General features: G+C 35.4%; 1 protein-coding gene across 5 annotated transcripts in view; it reads right to left on the reverse strand.

The window, feature by feature from the left end:
• The window catches only part of KLHDC1 (kelch domain containing 1), a 90,437-nt gene that overhangs the window by 36,036 nt on the left and 38,737 nt on the right, over positions 1-15,664 (reverse strand). For 4 of the 5 annotated variants that reach the window (XM_058293454.2, XM_058293456.2, XM_071213942.1 and 1 more), the window contains exons 5-10: positions 12,914-12,992; positions 11,264-11,347; positions 7,774-7,857; positions 7,275-7,333; positions 3,124-3,236; positions 1,409-1,481 (exon numbers count right to left, since the gene is read on the reverse strand). In XM_058293454.2, coding sequence (XP_058149437.1) covers positions 1,409-1,481; positions 3,124-3,236; positions 7,275-7,333; positions 7,774-7,857; positions 11,264-11,347; positions 12,914-12,992 — 492 coding nt within the window. The remainder of the gene's footprint in view (positions 1-1,408; positions 1,482-3,123; positions 3,237-7,274; positions 7,334-7,773; positions 7,858-11,263; positions 11,348-12,913; positions 12,993-15,664) is intronic. The other variant, XM_058293455.2, reaches the window with a different exon arrangement.

A 15,664-nucleotide genomic window follows, 5' to 3' on the forward strand; every position in this document is an offset into this window, starting at 1 on the left:
ACAGTTTATGTCCTCTCACAGCTGCTCTAAACTTATCACCTAAACATTCTAATAAAGCATATTATTTACATGACACATCAGCTGAATTAAAAGAAATCTCTTTACATAGCTCTTCTAACTAGTATATCATTGATAATAATTAAGTTACTTTAATTACTCATTAAGGGCTGAAATACAGAACAGGAACAATTTAAAAATAAAACATTTTTACTACCACTATGATCTACAATTAATGCATTTATACAATCAAAGAATTGGAAGAGAACTAAGAGCTTATCTAGGCCAACTCCCTCATTTCACAGATATAGAAACTAATATTAAGTCTTTAAGTAACTTTCCCAAAGCCACAAAGCTAAGTGGTAGGTGGGCAAGGACTAGAACTCTGGGCTCTCATATCTTAGCATACAACTTTAAAAATGAAAAAAAATATATATATTTTTTCAGCAGATCCAGAATTGTTAAAATACATTCTAACAAAATTTTTTACACGAAAATATAAGAATCATACATGTAATTATGATAAAGACTTAATGTGTTTTGCATATTTATATATAGATATATATACACACACAATTAGATATATAACCTAAATATTTTCAGTCTTTTTTCTCAAGTAAGTTACTTAATGGCCATTTATTAAATAACAGAAATTCATTAAATTAATTTCACACTAGTATAACCTGTAGTTAAAAAAAAATCTGAAATACATGGCACAAAAGAATAAAATCTATTAATCACTATAATGATTATAAAATACTGAAGTTGAATTTCCTATGAAGATATCTTTAATATATTGTTCAATCAAGTTAGAAAAAATAAGAATTACGGTATTAATGTGGCTTTCTTGGTATTCTAATACACTGTCTTTATAATTTTTATCCTATAGTATACCAAAAGGCTAACACCTTCTTTAAAAAAATACACATTAATAGATTAAGAAAAATAATTTGCCATTTATTGAATCAACATGAAAACAAATTTCCTCATTAAATTGCCTGAAATGATTTGAACTAACTACTTAAAGTGCTTGAAGTAACTATTACTAAACCCAATCCCATTCTTGTTTAATACTTAAAAATACTGATATAATACTAAACTTTTAATTATTTTAGTCTCTTAAAATTTATCAGGCAAGATCATACATTTACCTAAAAGAATAACTTTGTCAAATATGCAAAGATGGGTGAAAACTAGAACGATCATTTGTAACAATCATATATAATTAAAATGATAATTATTTAGGTAACATCTAGCTTATGTAAAATATATCCTCCCTGATGGTTTATGGTTTTAATGGCAAACAATATAAATGTATACAAATAAATTTTAAATAAAAATAAAACTGTATATTTTAATACTTTAAAGATCCTTAACTATTTTTATTATTTGTCAAAACTTCTAGACCTACCTGGGTCTTGTCTTAGGTAAATGTGTAAGTTGTTTCCAGCAATTTGTTATGACATTATGAATCCAACCATCACCTGCAATATTATGACAGTTCAGAAATTAAGATTAGGTCTTTAGATGAAAGTTTAGCTTTTTCTAAATTTTCCATGCCACATCTATATGACTAATTTTTGTATGTGTGCACATCTGAACATAAAAGTTTTCAAACATATGCAAAAGTAGTGCAAACAAGAAAATTAACCCTCACTTATCTAAAATTCAGCAACTATCAAGATTTCAGGGGAGCACATATGGCTCAAGCGGTTGAGTGCCTGCCTCCCACAGGGGAGGTCCCAGGTTTAGTTCCCAGTGTCTCCTGAAAAAAAACAAAAAACAAGCAAACAAACAAAAAACAACTCAGGGAAGCTGATGTGGCTCAGTGGTTGAGAGTGTCAGCTTCCCACATAGGGGGTCCTGGGTTCAATTTCTAGCCCCTGGTACCTCAAAAAACAAAAAAGATTTTGCCACCTGTACTTCATTAATCCCTTTATTATTCTTGTTGGAGAATTATTCTAAAGCAAACCTTAGATCTCTTATCATTTCTCCCATATGTATCTCACTATCCATTGTTTAAAAATTTGGACATTTTTTATATAGTCACAATGCCATTATAACAGTAAAAAAAACACTACAAATAATTCCTTTTTCTTACCTAATACCCATATGACTACATATTAGATTGACTCTATAAGGGAGGAAACTGATAAGACTAAGAATAAGGGAATATAATTTACCATAGGTCAATGACAAAAACAGCAAATAGAATTAAAAGCTAGATCTCATGAAGACATGATATTAAACAACTCCTAGTGAAACATACATATTTTGGGTTTTGTTAAGATTTCAAGTCTCTTTTAACTAAAATATCCCACAAATTGGAGAAGTATAATAATTTGTAAGAATAGCTAATTTAACCCCTACTAGAACTGCTAGGAAAAGCCTCTGGAATTTGGTTGTTTGTTTGGTGGCTATCAGACTGCTAGGTGCACAGTTGAAGCTCAATAATTTTTCTTGAAAAATAAACAGTTGATTTTAGATGTTATATAAAATTACATAAATGGTTTTTATTGTATTTAAGGTTTCATAATAAATCCCTCTAGCTATAAAAAACTTCTGGATTAAGATAATACAAAACATCTAAAATGTCAAACTAAGATGTCAATATCCTTGGTTATTTGTCCATCCTGATGCCACCATTTTATTGCTAGAAGAAAAACTGCAGTATAAAAACCACAGACATTGGGATCAGCAGTGGCAAGAGTTTTAAATATTCTAGCTAAGCACTTTCCTTTATAGTTCAAAAGAAAAGCAACTGGCCTTTCCACCTTATATTTCTAGAGCTTTATGGAAAAGGCTCCTTTTCTAATCCCCATCTCAGTCTATAAACATCTGGATTTTTAAAAAATCAAGAGGAACAGAATCATAGAATATGAAAGTTGAAAGGAACTTTAATTCACCTAAATTCAACCACCCTTCCTTTTCTCTATAACTAGGAAACAGAAGAATATGGAGAGCCAATGGTACAAAAGCAAAGAGGTCTTCTACTTCTTAATGCAAGCATATAGTTGGAGTAAATTTAAACCATAAAATCAGGAAGAAAGGATGACACTTTAAGTAGCAAATACAATTAAGAAAAAAGAATGATATAACTACAGACTAAACTTTCAATTGACTTACTTAATGGAACATTCTCCGCACTTAGTCCACCAAATAGGAAAAGCTTATCATCAGCTATTGGGGTTAAAGTATGCCATGACCGATGTTTTGGGTTTTCTCCATTAATAGGAATCCTGTGGCAAGAGAAAAAATATAAAAATCTAGGAACTATTTCAGTCAAAATAAAATGTGTTTGATCATCTCAAATTATAAAGGAAAAAAATGCCCTCGGCACTTTAAAAATGTTAATTTCACTAATCCCTCCTAATTGTATGTTTTTAAAAATTCTTAAAATCTTAGAATTTAAACAATTCTTTCCATTTAATGTCTATTCTGCATGACCTCAGACTATAGAATGAAAATAAAAACATCAAACTCCCGGTTAATTCACAAGGCATCTTCAGCATCATTCTTATTGGTTACTCAGCATACTTTCTCAGTTTTTTTCAGCATAATTACTTAATGATCTATAACTTTTTACTGTTTTCATGTTTAACTCCATGTTTTCAGACAATTTCCCCAAGGTAATTATGTTATTATTATTATTATTTATTTTGTAGAATTTCTCAAAGCACTATCTTCCTTGAAGGATGCTATCTATTCAAACTTCAAAATAAAAGCATGCAAGCCATTCCAGATCCAGGATAAAACTATAAAGATTTCAAAACAGTACTATCCTTTTCTTAAAAATTAAAAAAAGAAACAAAAATATTACTACCAGTTAGAAGCACAAAAGTTTAATTCAGGAGATGGGAAAATACATGGACCATTTGTGGGAAAGGTAATCTATTTTTTCCAAAATGGAAATGCTTTTATGTTTTTTGTTAATTACGAGAAATATTTTGGTTAGAAAAACTTTAACAATCACAGAAATAGTTTTAAAAAGGAGAGCTCTCTTATAATCCTGACCCCAAGCAATAAAAAATAAGTTGGTATAATAACTTCCAGACATTACTGCATATATAAAACATATTAAAAACATATAGGGAAGCAGACTTGGCCCAGTGGTTAGGGTGTCTGTCTACCACATGGGAGGTCTGCGGTTCAAACCCCGGACCTCCTTGACCTGTGTGCCGCTGGCCCATGCACAGTGCTGATGTGCACAAAGAGTGCCGTGCCATGCAGGGGTGTCACCCGCGTAGGGGAACCCCACGCACAAGCAGTGCGCCCCGTAAGGAGAGCCGCCCAGCGCGAAAGAAAGTGCAGCCTGGCCAGGAATGGCGCTGCACACACGGAGAGACGATGCAACAAAAAGAGACACAGATTCCCGTGCCGCTGACAACAACAGAAGCAGACAAAGAACACGCAGCAAATAGACTTAGAGAACAGACAACTGGGGTGAGGGGGAGGGGAGAGAAATAAATAAATCTTAAAAAATATAGATACATATATATATATATAAATGGATTCCTGTATTGTTTTATAACTTTTTTCATTCAATTAGCACATTGTAGAATATATCCATGGAATATAGTTTCCTTTGACAATGAAAGTATGGCAGCCCATTGCAGAAATGTATCATGATTTAAACAATACCTACTGACAGACATGAGAGTTGATCTTAATTGTTTGGTTTTATAAATAATGTTGCAGTAAACATCTTTGTGTGTGTTCATACCCATATGCATGTCCATGCGCATACACAGTTGTCCAATTTTTGTTCTTAGGAGAAAGTCTGGTTCAGAATATAAATTCCCTTTTATATTTTAAGCCTATTGCTAGACTACTTTCCAGAAAACCTGCACCAATTTATACTCTCACCAACTGTGTTGTTATATTCTACACATACTGGTCATTATCATGATTTTCATTCAAGAGAAAACTATTACTTTTATTTCCATTTTTTGATAATCTGCGAGGTTGGCATTTTTTTAAAACAACTTTTTTGTTAATCCCCCTGCCCCTTGCAGCTTTGTTTGTTGTCTGCTATGTGTCTATTCACTGGGCACTCTTCTGGGTCTTTTTACTTGTCTCCCTTTTTTGTTGCATTACCTTGCTGAGCTGGGTCTCTGCAGTGCTTGAGGGCCGGGCAGCACTCCGCAGGGCCTGGGCCTGTGGCTCTCTGATGTATGCCGCTGAGCCTGCCTTCATCCCAGGGCCTCCCATCTGGTAGATGGGAGCCCAACTGATTGAGTCACAGCTGCTTCCCTTAAAATAACTTTTTGCTTATTTGCATTCTTCTATCAATTGCCTGTCATATTTTTTTGTCCACTTTTCTATTGGATTATTTATCTTTTTCTTAATGATATTCTGAGTTCTTATGGTTTTTAACCCTCTATCAAAAATTTGAAACTATTACCTCCAGTTTGTCTTTTCCAGTTTTCTTTTTAACTTTTGCTGCTATATTTAATTTTTAAGTGGTCTTATCAGTGAGTCTTTTCATTTATGAATTTTGGATTTTTCTTTTTAGGAAGTACTGGGGATTGAACACAGGACCACATACATGGGAAGCAAATGCTCAAACCACTGAGCTACACGTGCTTCCCTGAATTCTCTATTTATATCATGTTTACAAAAGCTTTTCCCAAGACAAAATTTTAAAGATAGTGTGCTATATTTTCTTCTTGCACTTTCATGATGTTATTTTTAAGGGTTTTTATACTTTATGATAATATATACTTCTGCTTTCATATCATTACATGAATAGTTGAGCTGATAGCTCAAAAGATTCTGTTGTCAAATATATATTATGAGCCATAAATAAAATACTTTACCAACTCCATTATCTGTTCAGCTAAGATGACTCCATTCAGCCTCTCATTCATTTTTTTTTCTACTGACCAGTCCTCAAAGAATACTTAGTTTAAGACCAGTACTTTTACATAATCCATTTTTTTTTTCATCATGACACATTCATTGCACTTGGTGAATACATCTCTGAGCATTGTTGCACCTCATGGTCAATGGTCCACGTCATAGCCTACACTCTCCCATGTTCCATCCAGTGGGCCATGGGAGGACATACAATGTCCGGTAATTGTCCCTGCAGCACCACCCAGGACAGCTCCAAGTCCCGAAAACGCCTCCACATCTCATCTCTTTCTCCCATTCCCCACACTCAGCAGCCACCATGGCCACTTTCTCCACACCAATGCCACATTTTCTTCGATTACTAATCACGATAGTTCATGAATAGAATATGAGTAAGTCCACTCTAATCCATATTCTATTCCTCCATCCTGTGGACCTTGGGTTGGTTGTGTCCACTCCATATCTATATCAAGAAGGGGCTTAGATTCCACATGGATGATGGATGCAATCCTCCTGCTTTCAGTTGTAGGCACTCTTGGCTCCATGGTGTGGTATTGACCTTCTTCAACTCAATGTTAGCTGAGTAGCGTAAGTCCAATAAACCAGAGTATAGGAGTTGAAGTCTGCTGAGGCTCAGGGCCTGGCTATCATATGGTCAATCCAGAGATTCAGATCCCCTGGTTATATATTAAATCCCAGCACCAACTACAATTCTGGTAAAGTAACAGGAAAGGCTTGTGAAAAAAGATTACATCTGAGTCCAGCTCCATCACACAGAAACACAAACTCCAAGGAAGGACCAACTGACATGGCACTGAACTCCATCTGCCATGACCATAGAACTATGGGTTTCTATAGCCCTCAGAAGAACCAATATCTGGGGTTGTATCTACTTTATCTGTCTCTGGGACTCTGCTGAGGTGTGCATAAGGGCGACCCCTCTGATAACCTCCCGGCTCTTTTTTGGAGACTCATAGCCATATAAACTCATCTGTCCTTTCCATTTCCCCCTTGATTCAGGTCAAAAAGCATTTTTAACTCCTGTTATTATATGTAGACTGAGATATTCTGCTGGTCCAAGTTGAACCTTTTATTCAAGGTCCTTTTCTAGTCACATCATCAGCTGGTACTTGGTAGTAATCCCTCAGTGCCAGGGAGGCTCATCCCTGGGAGTCATGTCCCACGCTGGGGGGAAGGCAACACATTACATAATCCATTTTCAACTTTAAGTATTCTCATGTTCTATACTTTGGTTTTAAAACAAAGTTTATATTTAAACCTATATATTCCCTGCTAAGATATATTCTGAGAGAAAAAAAATTACCAGTTCAGTTTTGGGGAGTTAAATTTGGATCATGGCCCAAAACACACACACACAGAGAAATGCTATAGCTTAAAAGATACTTCGATTTCAAACTTACCTTCCAGACCAAGTCCAGGTATCTAAGTTTAGATAGTGTAAATCATTCATCCTAGTTTGCTAAAATAAAAGTATTAAATAGGTCAGTGTTTTACATCTTTCATGAGCTAAAATTTTGGTTTAAAAATAAGTTCAGATTAAAAATAGACTACCTTACTTCCAATTCAAGGTTTACATATTGGAAAACAAAGGTAAGCATTAATAAAGTTAACAAATCACATGTGAAAGGGAAAGGGAAGAAAAGGCTTAACCTAACAGGATTTAGATGATAAGAAATTAAGCTTTTCTGATAATGCACTGAAGTGAAGGATTATCCTCCTTATATCAACCTGTGGTTGCTTATGTTTTCTGGGGAGTAGAAGATAAAAGTTATCCATTGAATGCCACTTGTATCTTTAGATTATTTGAATGTTCAACTGTTCCACAAAATCAGAAGATACACTTTTATGAGAAGTACAAGATATAAAAATACCATTTCCATTGAAAAAAAAAATACTAACCAAAACACGTCCGCCAAAGATATAACCCTTATTTCCAAGAACTGCACACATATGCGCAGCTCGTGGCTGTGGTGGAACTCCACCCTGCAAGCAGAGATCAAAACAAAATAGAGTAAAACGACTTGAGACATCTGTAATGAAGTCACATTCCTATTATCAGTAGGAGAAACACTTGACTGCTATGTTACTATTTTCTATGTAATTCAATTAACCCTAAGGCAAAAATTTCATTCTAACTAGTACTAATTATGGTCAAACACTACTCTTTAAAAATTAAATTTACTCTCCCCATATGTAATTTTATTTTTATTTTTTAAAGATTTTATTTATTTATTTCTCCCCCCCCCCCCATTGTCTCCTCTCTGTGTCCATTCCCTGCATGTTCTTTTGTATATGCTTGTATTTTCATTAGGCAGCTCTGGGTACTGATTCTGGGACCTTCTGGAGCGGGAGAGAGGCGATCATTTTCTTACACCATCTCAGTTCCCTGTTCAGCTACATCTCTTATTATCTCTCCTCTATGTCTCTTGTTGCATCATCTTGCTGTGCCAGTTATCCACATCAGCCACACTCCTTCACAGGATGGCACCCCTGCATGGGGTGGCACTCCACAGAGGCCAGCTCACTGCTTGGGCCAGCTTGCCTTCATCAGGAGGCTCTGGGCATCAAACCCTGGACCTCCTATATGGTAGACGGGAGCCAACTGCTTGAGCCACATCATTTTCACCATCTTTGCTTTTTAAGTGTATTTCTTAAATGTTGACACAATTTGACAAAAGGTTTCATGCAAGTTTTAGCTTGAAATATAAGGATTAAAAAAAATAAAATTAAAAATATTTTCTCTCTCACACACACACACAGTTAATATTATGAGTGAGTAGTGTATCATGTAATGATCTCAGAGACTCTGAAATATTAAATCTGTACCCTGAAACTTGGTCCTTCAATTCAAATTCTAGAGTAAGAACTTTACTCTTGACTTAAGCCAAATAGTGGCCTACTAAACATATTCTAAGGAATTAGTTAAACTCTTACTAAAATGCTAAACTAACAGATAACACTTCTCCATACTTTAGTTCTTTGAATAAATATAGCAGATCTTTGATTCAGAGTAGTTTTTAATTGGTGGGGTAAAAAAGGTGTAATAGGTAGATGAATAGATAGGATTTGAAGGAAGAATCTTCTGCATAATTTCCATCTATTCATGGTGAGTGTCAATGTGTATGTATTTCATTCCAATTTCTAAAAATAAAACAATGTTTTCATCTCATTGGCTACTGAAAGCGAGCACAGGAAGTTTAAACTCTACATCCACTATCATAACTTCTTTGACCTTTGTGGATAACTGTGCTAAGGTCTTCATGGTAAGAAATAATTAAGATATTACTTATATAACATTTAAATAAATGAGAACCATTCTAGTAAAATGAAATTTTTATTATTACCTCATCCTTGATTTAAAAGTTTGGAAAAATCCTATTATATATACCATATTGATTATGAAACAAATATCTAATTTCTCCTTTTCTAATCATCAAATACAATGAATAGCCAACCAAAGCCTCTGAATAAACTGAGTTAATATAATTCCAAACAAAAGCAAAGAAATTACATTATTAGCCTGTGTGCCTAACTGCACAAGTAATGTACAACACTTATTAGGTTTTTTGAAATACTGATAATAACTCAAAGATCCCTATTATTACTGGTGCTCTTATCAGGGCAAAAATCTTATGTAGGAAAACAAGTCAACCCTATGATTTCATAGATGAAACACTGAATGTTTTATCTAAAATATACAACTCTTTTAAGGTATAATTAAAGGCAAACCCAGTTTTCTCAACTTCAACACCTGTCTACCATACTGCCTTGCCTTTGGATGCAGATATCTGGGAATAATGAAGTAACTGAAGGGCATCTCTGAAAAATAAAGAGAATGGATTCCAGCTGCAATCATGTCAGAAAAACTTTCAGATATAAGCACACAGAATTTATTTAAAGGCATCATTAGGGAAATTACAGTGAAAATATTATAAAATACTAACTAAAATAGTGTCATGTGCCTGCAAAACTGTTGAAACCAAAGAAGGGAAGAGCAGTATTAAGGTAAGGAGAGAGAAAAGGAAGCAGAGAAAGACCTGACGTCCAAAGAACTGATTAGAAACTATTTCAGCTCCTTTATTCTCAGAAGCACATTTCTAAAAATATGCCTTTAAGAGCTCTAGACCCTTGTTTATTCTCTAAAGATGTAGAGGGTTAAAAGGGCTGAAAGAGATTTAGAACTAGTAAGATCCAGTCTCAATAATATTTCTCTTCTCCTGCATGCTGACATGAAATGATTTAAACAGAGGTAAAAAACCTTTTATTTTATTAACAAAAGACAAATCTTAAAACTCAAATGCTGCTTGAAGGAATATTCAATCAACAAGTATAAATGACTGGTAGTTGATCAGTTCTAAAATGAGAAATAGGGTGAAGAAACAGAAGACAATGGAAACCTGAAATTCACTGCCTGGAAAAAGAGGATGCTGAGAAGGGCCAACTTTTATAATACTTACTATTTTGCATAGAGTCTCCCATCACTACCCTCACAGAAGTTGGACTGCAAAAAATTTTAGTCATTCATGCATTTTAAGATACTGTGTTTTTTGCCTGCTCAGCATTCCATTTTGTGCAGTTCTGGTGAACTTACCAATCACAATACTTCACCTCTCTAGGGATAAGCTCATGACTCTGGCCTGCCAATCACCCCCATGGAAACAGGGATTGATGTATGGAGAGGGCACAAGCCCAATTACAGCGAGAGTCCTTTTCTAGGACAATATATACACATTCAGAGAATGCAGCACCAATAGAAAGAATTGATTGTGTAGTCAGGGCCACATTCCCCACTAAATAAGCCAGCTGATCTGCAGCAGAACAGAATGAAACCAGCACATGCAGGCAAAGAGAGATGGAAAGTAATGTGATGGTATTGAGTAACTTGCTCCAGTTCCTGAGGCCCTGGTTCCTACAGTGCTTCCTTCCACTGTGTGAACCACTCCAACATGCTTTCCAGCTATATCAGATTCATTTTTGTTTAAACTAATTCAAATTTCTGTTTGGTCACTAGCAAATGAAAGAGTCCTGACAATGTATTTTTGTCAGATTCATATTTATATGTAGCTCTTATTTCAAGGGTTTATGAATCATAGGTTTTTTAAAATCATGGACGTTTGTTATAAAAGGACTTTTAAAAGAGCTTTCATTAAATCAGGATATGACTTGTGGGTAAAGAATGATGATGGCACCTTTTGAAAAGATCTCATCTAGAAAACCTTAGTTTATCCGAAGAAAAAGATATGATTTTTTAAAAACAGCATTGGTGGCAGTGCTGGTGGAAGTACTCAAGGGAACTAACTACTAGTATGTGATTCAAATCCAAATAAGTTATAAAAAATATATTTTTAAAGTATCAAAGAATATAAAGGTAACTTTTTATAATACTCACTTTTATTTCTGGTTGAAACCATGTCCATGTTTTTGTGTCAAATACATGGACATCATTATGCCACCCCCAGAATATCTGCTCTTCCTAAAACAGAAATTATTTAAATATTTAAAAGATTTTATAATTTTTACATTATTATTACAATTTTGCAACATATTTACTGGTGAAATAATAGACACCTTTACAAAAACAGAGGTAAGTGTTACCATAATAATAATATGCATAGACAAGGAGTTCATAAAGTGTGGTCACCAGTAAATCACCTGGCAATATGCAAGGAGTTCATAAAGTGTGGTCACCAGTAAATCACCTGGCAAATTTTCTTCTCATAGTATCACTTGCAATGAGTAAGAATTTTACATGTTGCCCATCTCCCAATTTTCTCAAAGAACTGTCTCTTTTCAAATTGTAGAGGACAGAATATTTCCACTTGGAAATCCGTTTACTTTAAGTACGCCCAGAATTCCTAATCTTTGTTATAAAATATAAATAAAATTTAAGGCCCACAGTTCCTTTTTCCAAAAAGTTCCACTTCACCAATCAATTTATCCTTAAAGGCAAACTTCTGTTCACTCTTTTTTTTTTATCTTTTAAGAAACAAAAATGTTAGGCAAGTAGAGATTTAGCAGTTATATTGTACTTAGCATCTTCCAAGTTATTGAAATCCCCTATCACTACACTAACTTACCTGTGTGCCAATTTTGTTTTATGTCAGAAATATGTCACTTATTTTTGTCAAGATTTGTCAAACAAGTCAAGTAAACTAAACAATTTACTTAGTTTACAAACTAAAAGAAAAAAATCTACTTTTACTCCAGAAACTTCAGGGCAAGTTCATTTTCTTAATTCCCTATACTATGGAGAGGAAAAAGCGAGTGATCTCACCAATGAGGTAAAAAATAATTTAGATACAATTTAATGATAACATATTCCCTGAAAACTATTGGTAATACTTTAAATTACAAAAGATTGAAATCTATATAATTGTAAAAACTTAAAGACCATGTAGAAATATGAGGAAATTTTAAAATGCCCATATGCAAAGAAATATACACTAAATGGTACATATATATTTACATTAATAATGAATAATAATAATATAGTCTAGTAGAAAGTAAAACTGACAAGAGTTACTGTGCATCTTGGTAGTAGGATCACTGGCTTCAAAAATATTTCATTTTTGAAATTCATGACTTCATTCATTAATAATAGTTTAGTCTCAATCCAGAAAGAACAAGTAGGAAAGTTAATAGCATTGCCAACTCATTCAGAGATTGAGAGACCAATCTGAGCAGTGAATAGTTCTGGTGTACATATCCAAAAGAAGGTAGATGTAAGTAATAATCCTTATGGCTATGTTCGAACAAAACTTTTCTGAATTGTTCTGAGCCTCTATTTGGTCTCTACTATAAGCAACTATAAGCAATTAATGAAGAAAAGAGATTACTCTGCCAGTAGCCAAGAAGGCTAACAAAACTAGGTGAGAGACCCTCCTCCAAATAGATCAAAATCTAAAAGAGAAGAAACAGATTTGTTTATGCTATCAATTATGGCAAATTAGTAGCTCCTAAAATAAGAATATTGGACTCATTATTTCTAAATACTTCAAGGCTATAAATTAGAGAAAAAGAAAACAGTGATGATTCTTACCCAAGATGCATCATGAACATCAAAACAATCTTGGAGTTCATTGTGTCTCCTACACCCATAACCACCAAAATATATTAACCTGAAAAACACATATGAAAAAAAACACTTTAGGAGTTCTGCTTCCAATCCATCTGTAGAAAGTTGCAAGAAATCATTTCTCTCACTCTAATATTCCAAACGGGTCAAAAAGCTACAAAATCAGAGTTTAAAAAAACATCGAAGAGTTTAGGGAACAAAGAAATCTAAGTGAACTAAATTCCAGAAAGTGATGAGTCCTCAACAGGAGAAAAGAGACAACAGGAAAAAGAGGATTCTGCACAGAAAAAGCTTGTAGAAAGAAACCATCTGATGTGGCACAAGCAACGGGGCTCCCATATACTGTATAGGAGGTCCAGGTTTCAATGCCTAGGGCATCCTGGTGAGGGTGAGCTGGCCCACATGGAGTGATGGCCCACACAGGAATACTGCCCCACGCAGGAGTGCTGCCCTGCATGGGAATGCTGCCCAGTGTGGGAAAGCCTACCAGTGCAGGAATGCTGGCCAACACAGAGAGCTGGCACAGCAAGATGATGCAACAAGAGATACAGAGGAGAGAAAATAAGAAGACGTAGCAGAACAGGGAGTTGAGTTGGCGTAAGAGAGTAATTGCCTCTCTCCCACTCTCCCACTCCAGAATGTCCCAGGATCAGTTCCTGGAGCCACCTACTGAGAATACAAGCAGACACAGGAGAACACACAGCGAATGGACAGAGAGCAGACCGGGGCGGGTGGGGGCGGGGGGGAGGGATGGACTAATAAAATAATAAATCTTAAAAAAAAAAAGAAGAAACTATCTGAATTTTTAACAGCTATATGTAGGCTGGCATTGCAAAATAGAGTTTTAAAAAGACCAATCACAAAGAGAGTATTAACCAACTTGATAGTCCTCAATGGGCGCTCAGGGTTAATCACCAACAGCTGGGAAAAGAGAATGACTGCTCAGAATTCCAACACCCGCCCCCAGACAATCTGAATTTTAAACTAACAAGGTTTGGAATCAGGCAGGAGAAAAGATCCACCTCAGACTTATGCCAAGGCTTTATGGAGTACAGAACTGTCCAAAGGTCAGAGGAGGAGGAGCTAAAAGAGATCTCCCAAGGTACAGAAAGCATGAGGTGGGATTTCAGAGCAAAGAGGTTCCCTAGTGACACAAAAAACTAGTAATCAGGCTGAAAAAGAGGGAGAGAGCTCCTAAAGTTTTGAGAGATAATAACTCAGCTGTGAAGCACAACTGAAAATTTCTGATATATGTCTAATGCTCAAACATGAAGCCCTGCAGAAGGAAAGTATTGATCTTATATCAAACCATTTTGAAGTCAATGGTAGACGAAATCAAACAAAACTTCAAAAAGCCCAAACTCAGTTAAACTATATATCAGATTAACCCAACTCTCAATCTAGCACCCTGAAAATAGAAGAAGTACTTCCCTTTCTAGAGACAAATATAATTTAATCTTTGCTGTTCTTTTATACAGAATGTCTGGAATATAATTTTTAAAATTGCAAATTGAAAAGGAAAAAAAAAAGAGACTTATGATCAAGACAGGAAAGTCAATATAAGTAGCCCAGAGATTATCACTCTATATAAGAAAATTGAAATTATACAAAGCATATTCTCTGATCATAATAGAATGAACCTGGAAATTAATAATAGGTAGGAAAGGGGAACATTTGCAAATATATGGAGGGTAAACACACTCCTAAACAATCAGTGGATCAAAGAAGAAATTGCGGGGAAGCAGACCTGGCACAATGGATAGGGTGTTCACCTACCACATGGGAGGTCCGCGGTTCAAACCTCAGGCCTCCCTAACCTGTGTGGAGCTGGCCCACACGCAGTGCTGATGCGTGCAAGGAGTGCCCTGCCACACTAGGGGTGTCCCCCGCGTAGGGAAGCCCCACACACAAGGAGTGGTCCCGTAAGGAGAGCCGCCCAATGCAAAAGAAAATGCAGCCTGCCCAAGAATGACGCAGCACATAGAGAGCTGACACAACAAGATGACACAACAGAAAGAAACACAGATTCCCTGTGCTGCTGATAAGGATAGAAGCAGTCACAGAAGAACACACAGCGAATGGACACAGAGAGCAGACCACTTGGGGGGGCGGGGAAGGGAAGAGAAATAAATAAATCTTAAAAAAAAAAGAAATTGCAAGAGAAATTAGATATCTTAAGACAAATGAAAACGAAACTTATGGAATACAGCAAAGGCAGTGCTGAAGGGGAAAAAAATGCCTATATTAATAAAGAAGAAACAGCTAAAATCATGGGCAACCGAGTTTTGAAAAGTGTACCAAATTCACTCAATTTGCAAAAAATAGTCTCTTCAACAAATTGTGCTAGGAAATCTGGATCTCTGCAAAAGAATGAAAGGGGACAGTATTAGTGAACCAAAGGGGTGCTGATGCATAATACCAGAAATTGGTTGGTTTTTATAAAGAGTATTTATTTGGGGTAGGAGCTTACAGATACAGGCCATAAAGCATAAGTTACTTCCCTCACCAATGTCTACTTTCAGTTGTTGGAGCAAGATGGCTTTCTGCAAGAGTTCAGGTTTCCTGGGTTTGCTCTGTGAGCTTACTTCCTGGGAATCCAGCTTAAGGCTTCAGCATCAAACTCTAACATCAAAAACCCTTAACTCTGTTCTTTGCCATACCTTTTATCTGTGAGTCCCCACCCTTTGGTGGCACAAAAGGTTTACATAATTACTT

The sequence above is a fragment of the Dasypus novemcinctus genome, chromosome 3 (genome assembly GCF_030445035.2).
Source record: "Dasypus novemcinctus isolate mDasNov1 chromosome 3, mDasNov1.1.hap2, whole genome shotgun sequence".
NCBI classification, from domain to species: domain Eukaryota; kingdom Metazoa; phylum Chordata; class Mammalia; order Cingulata; family Dasypodidae; genus Dasypus; species Dasypus novemcinctus.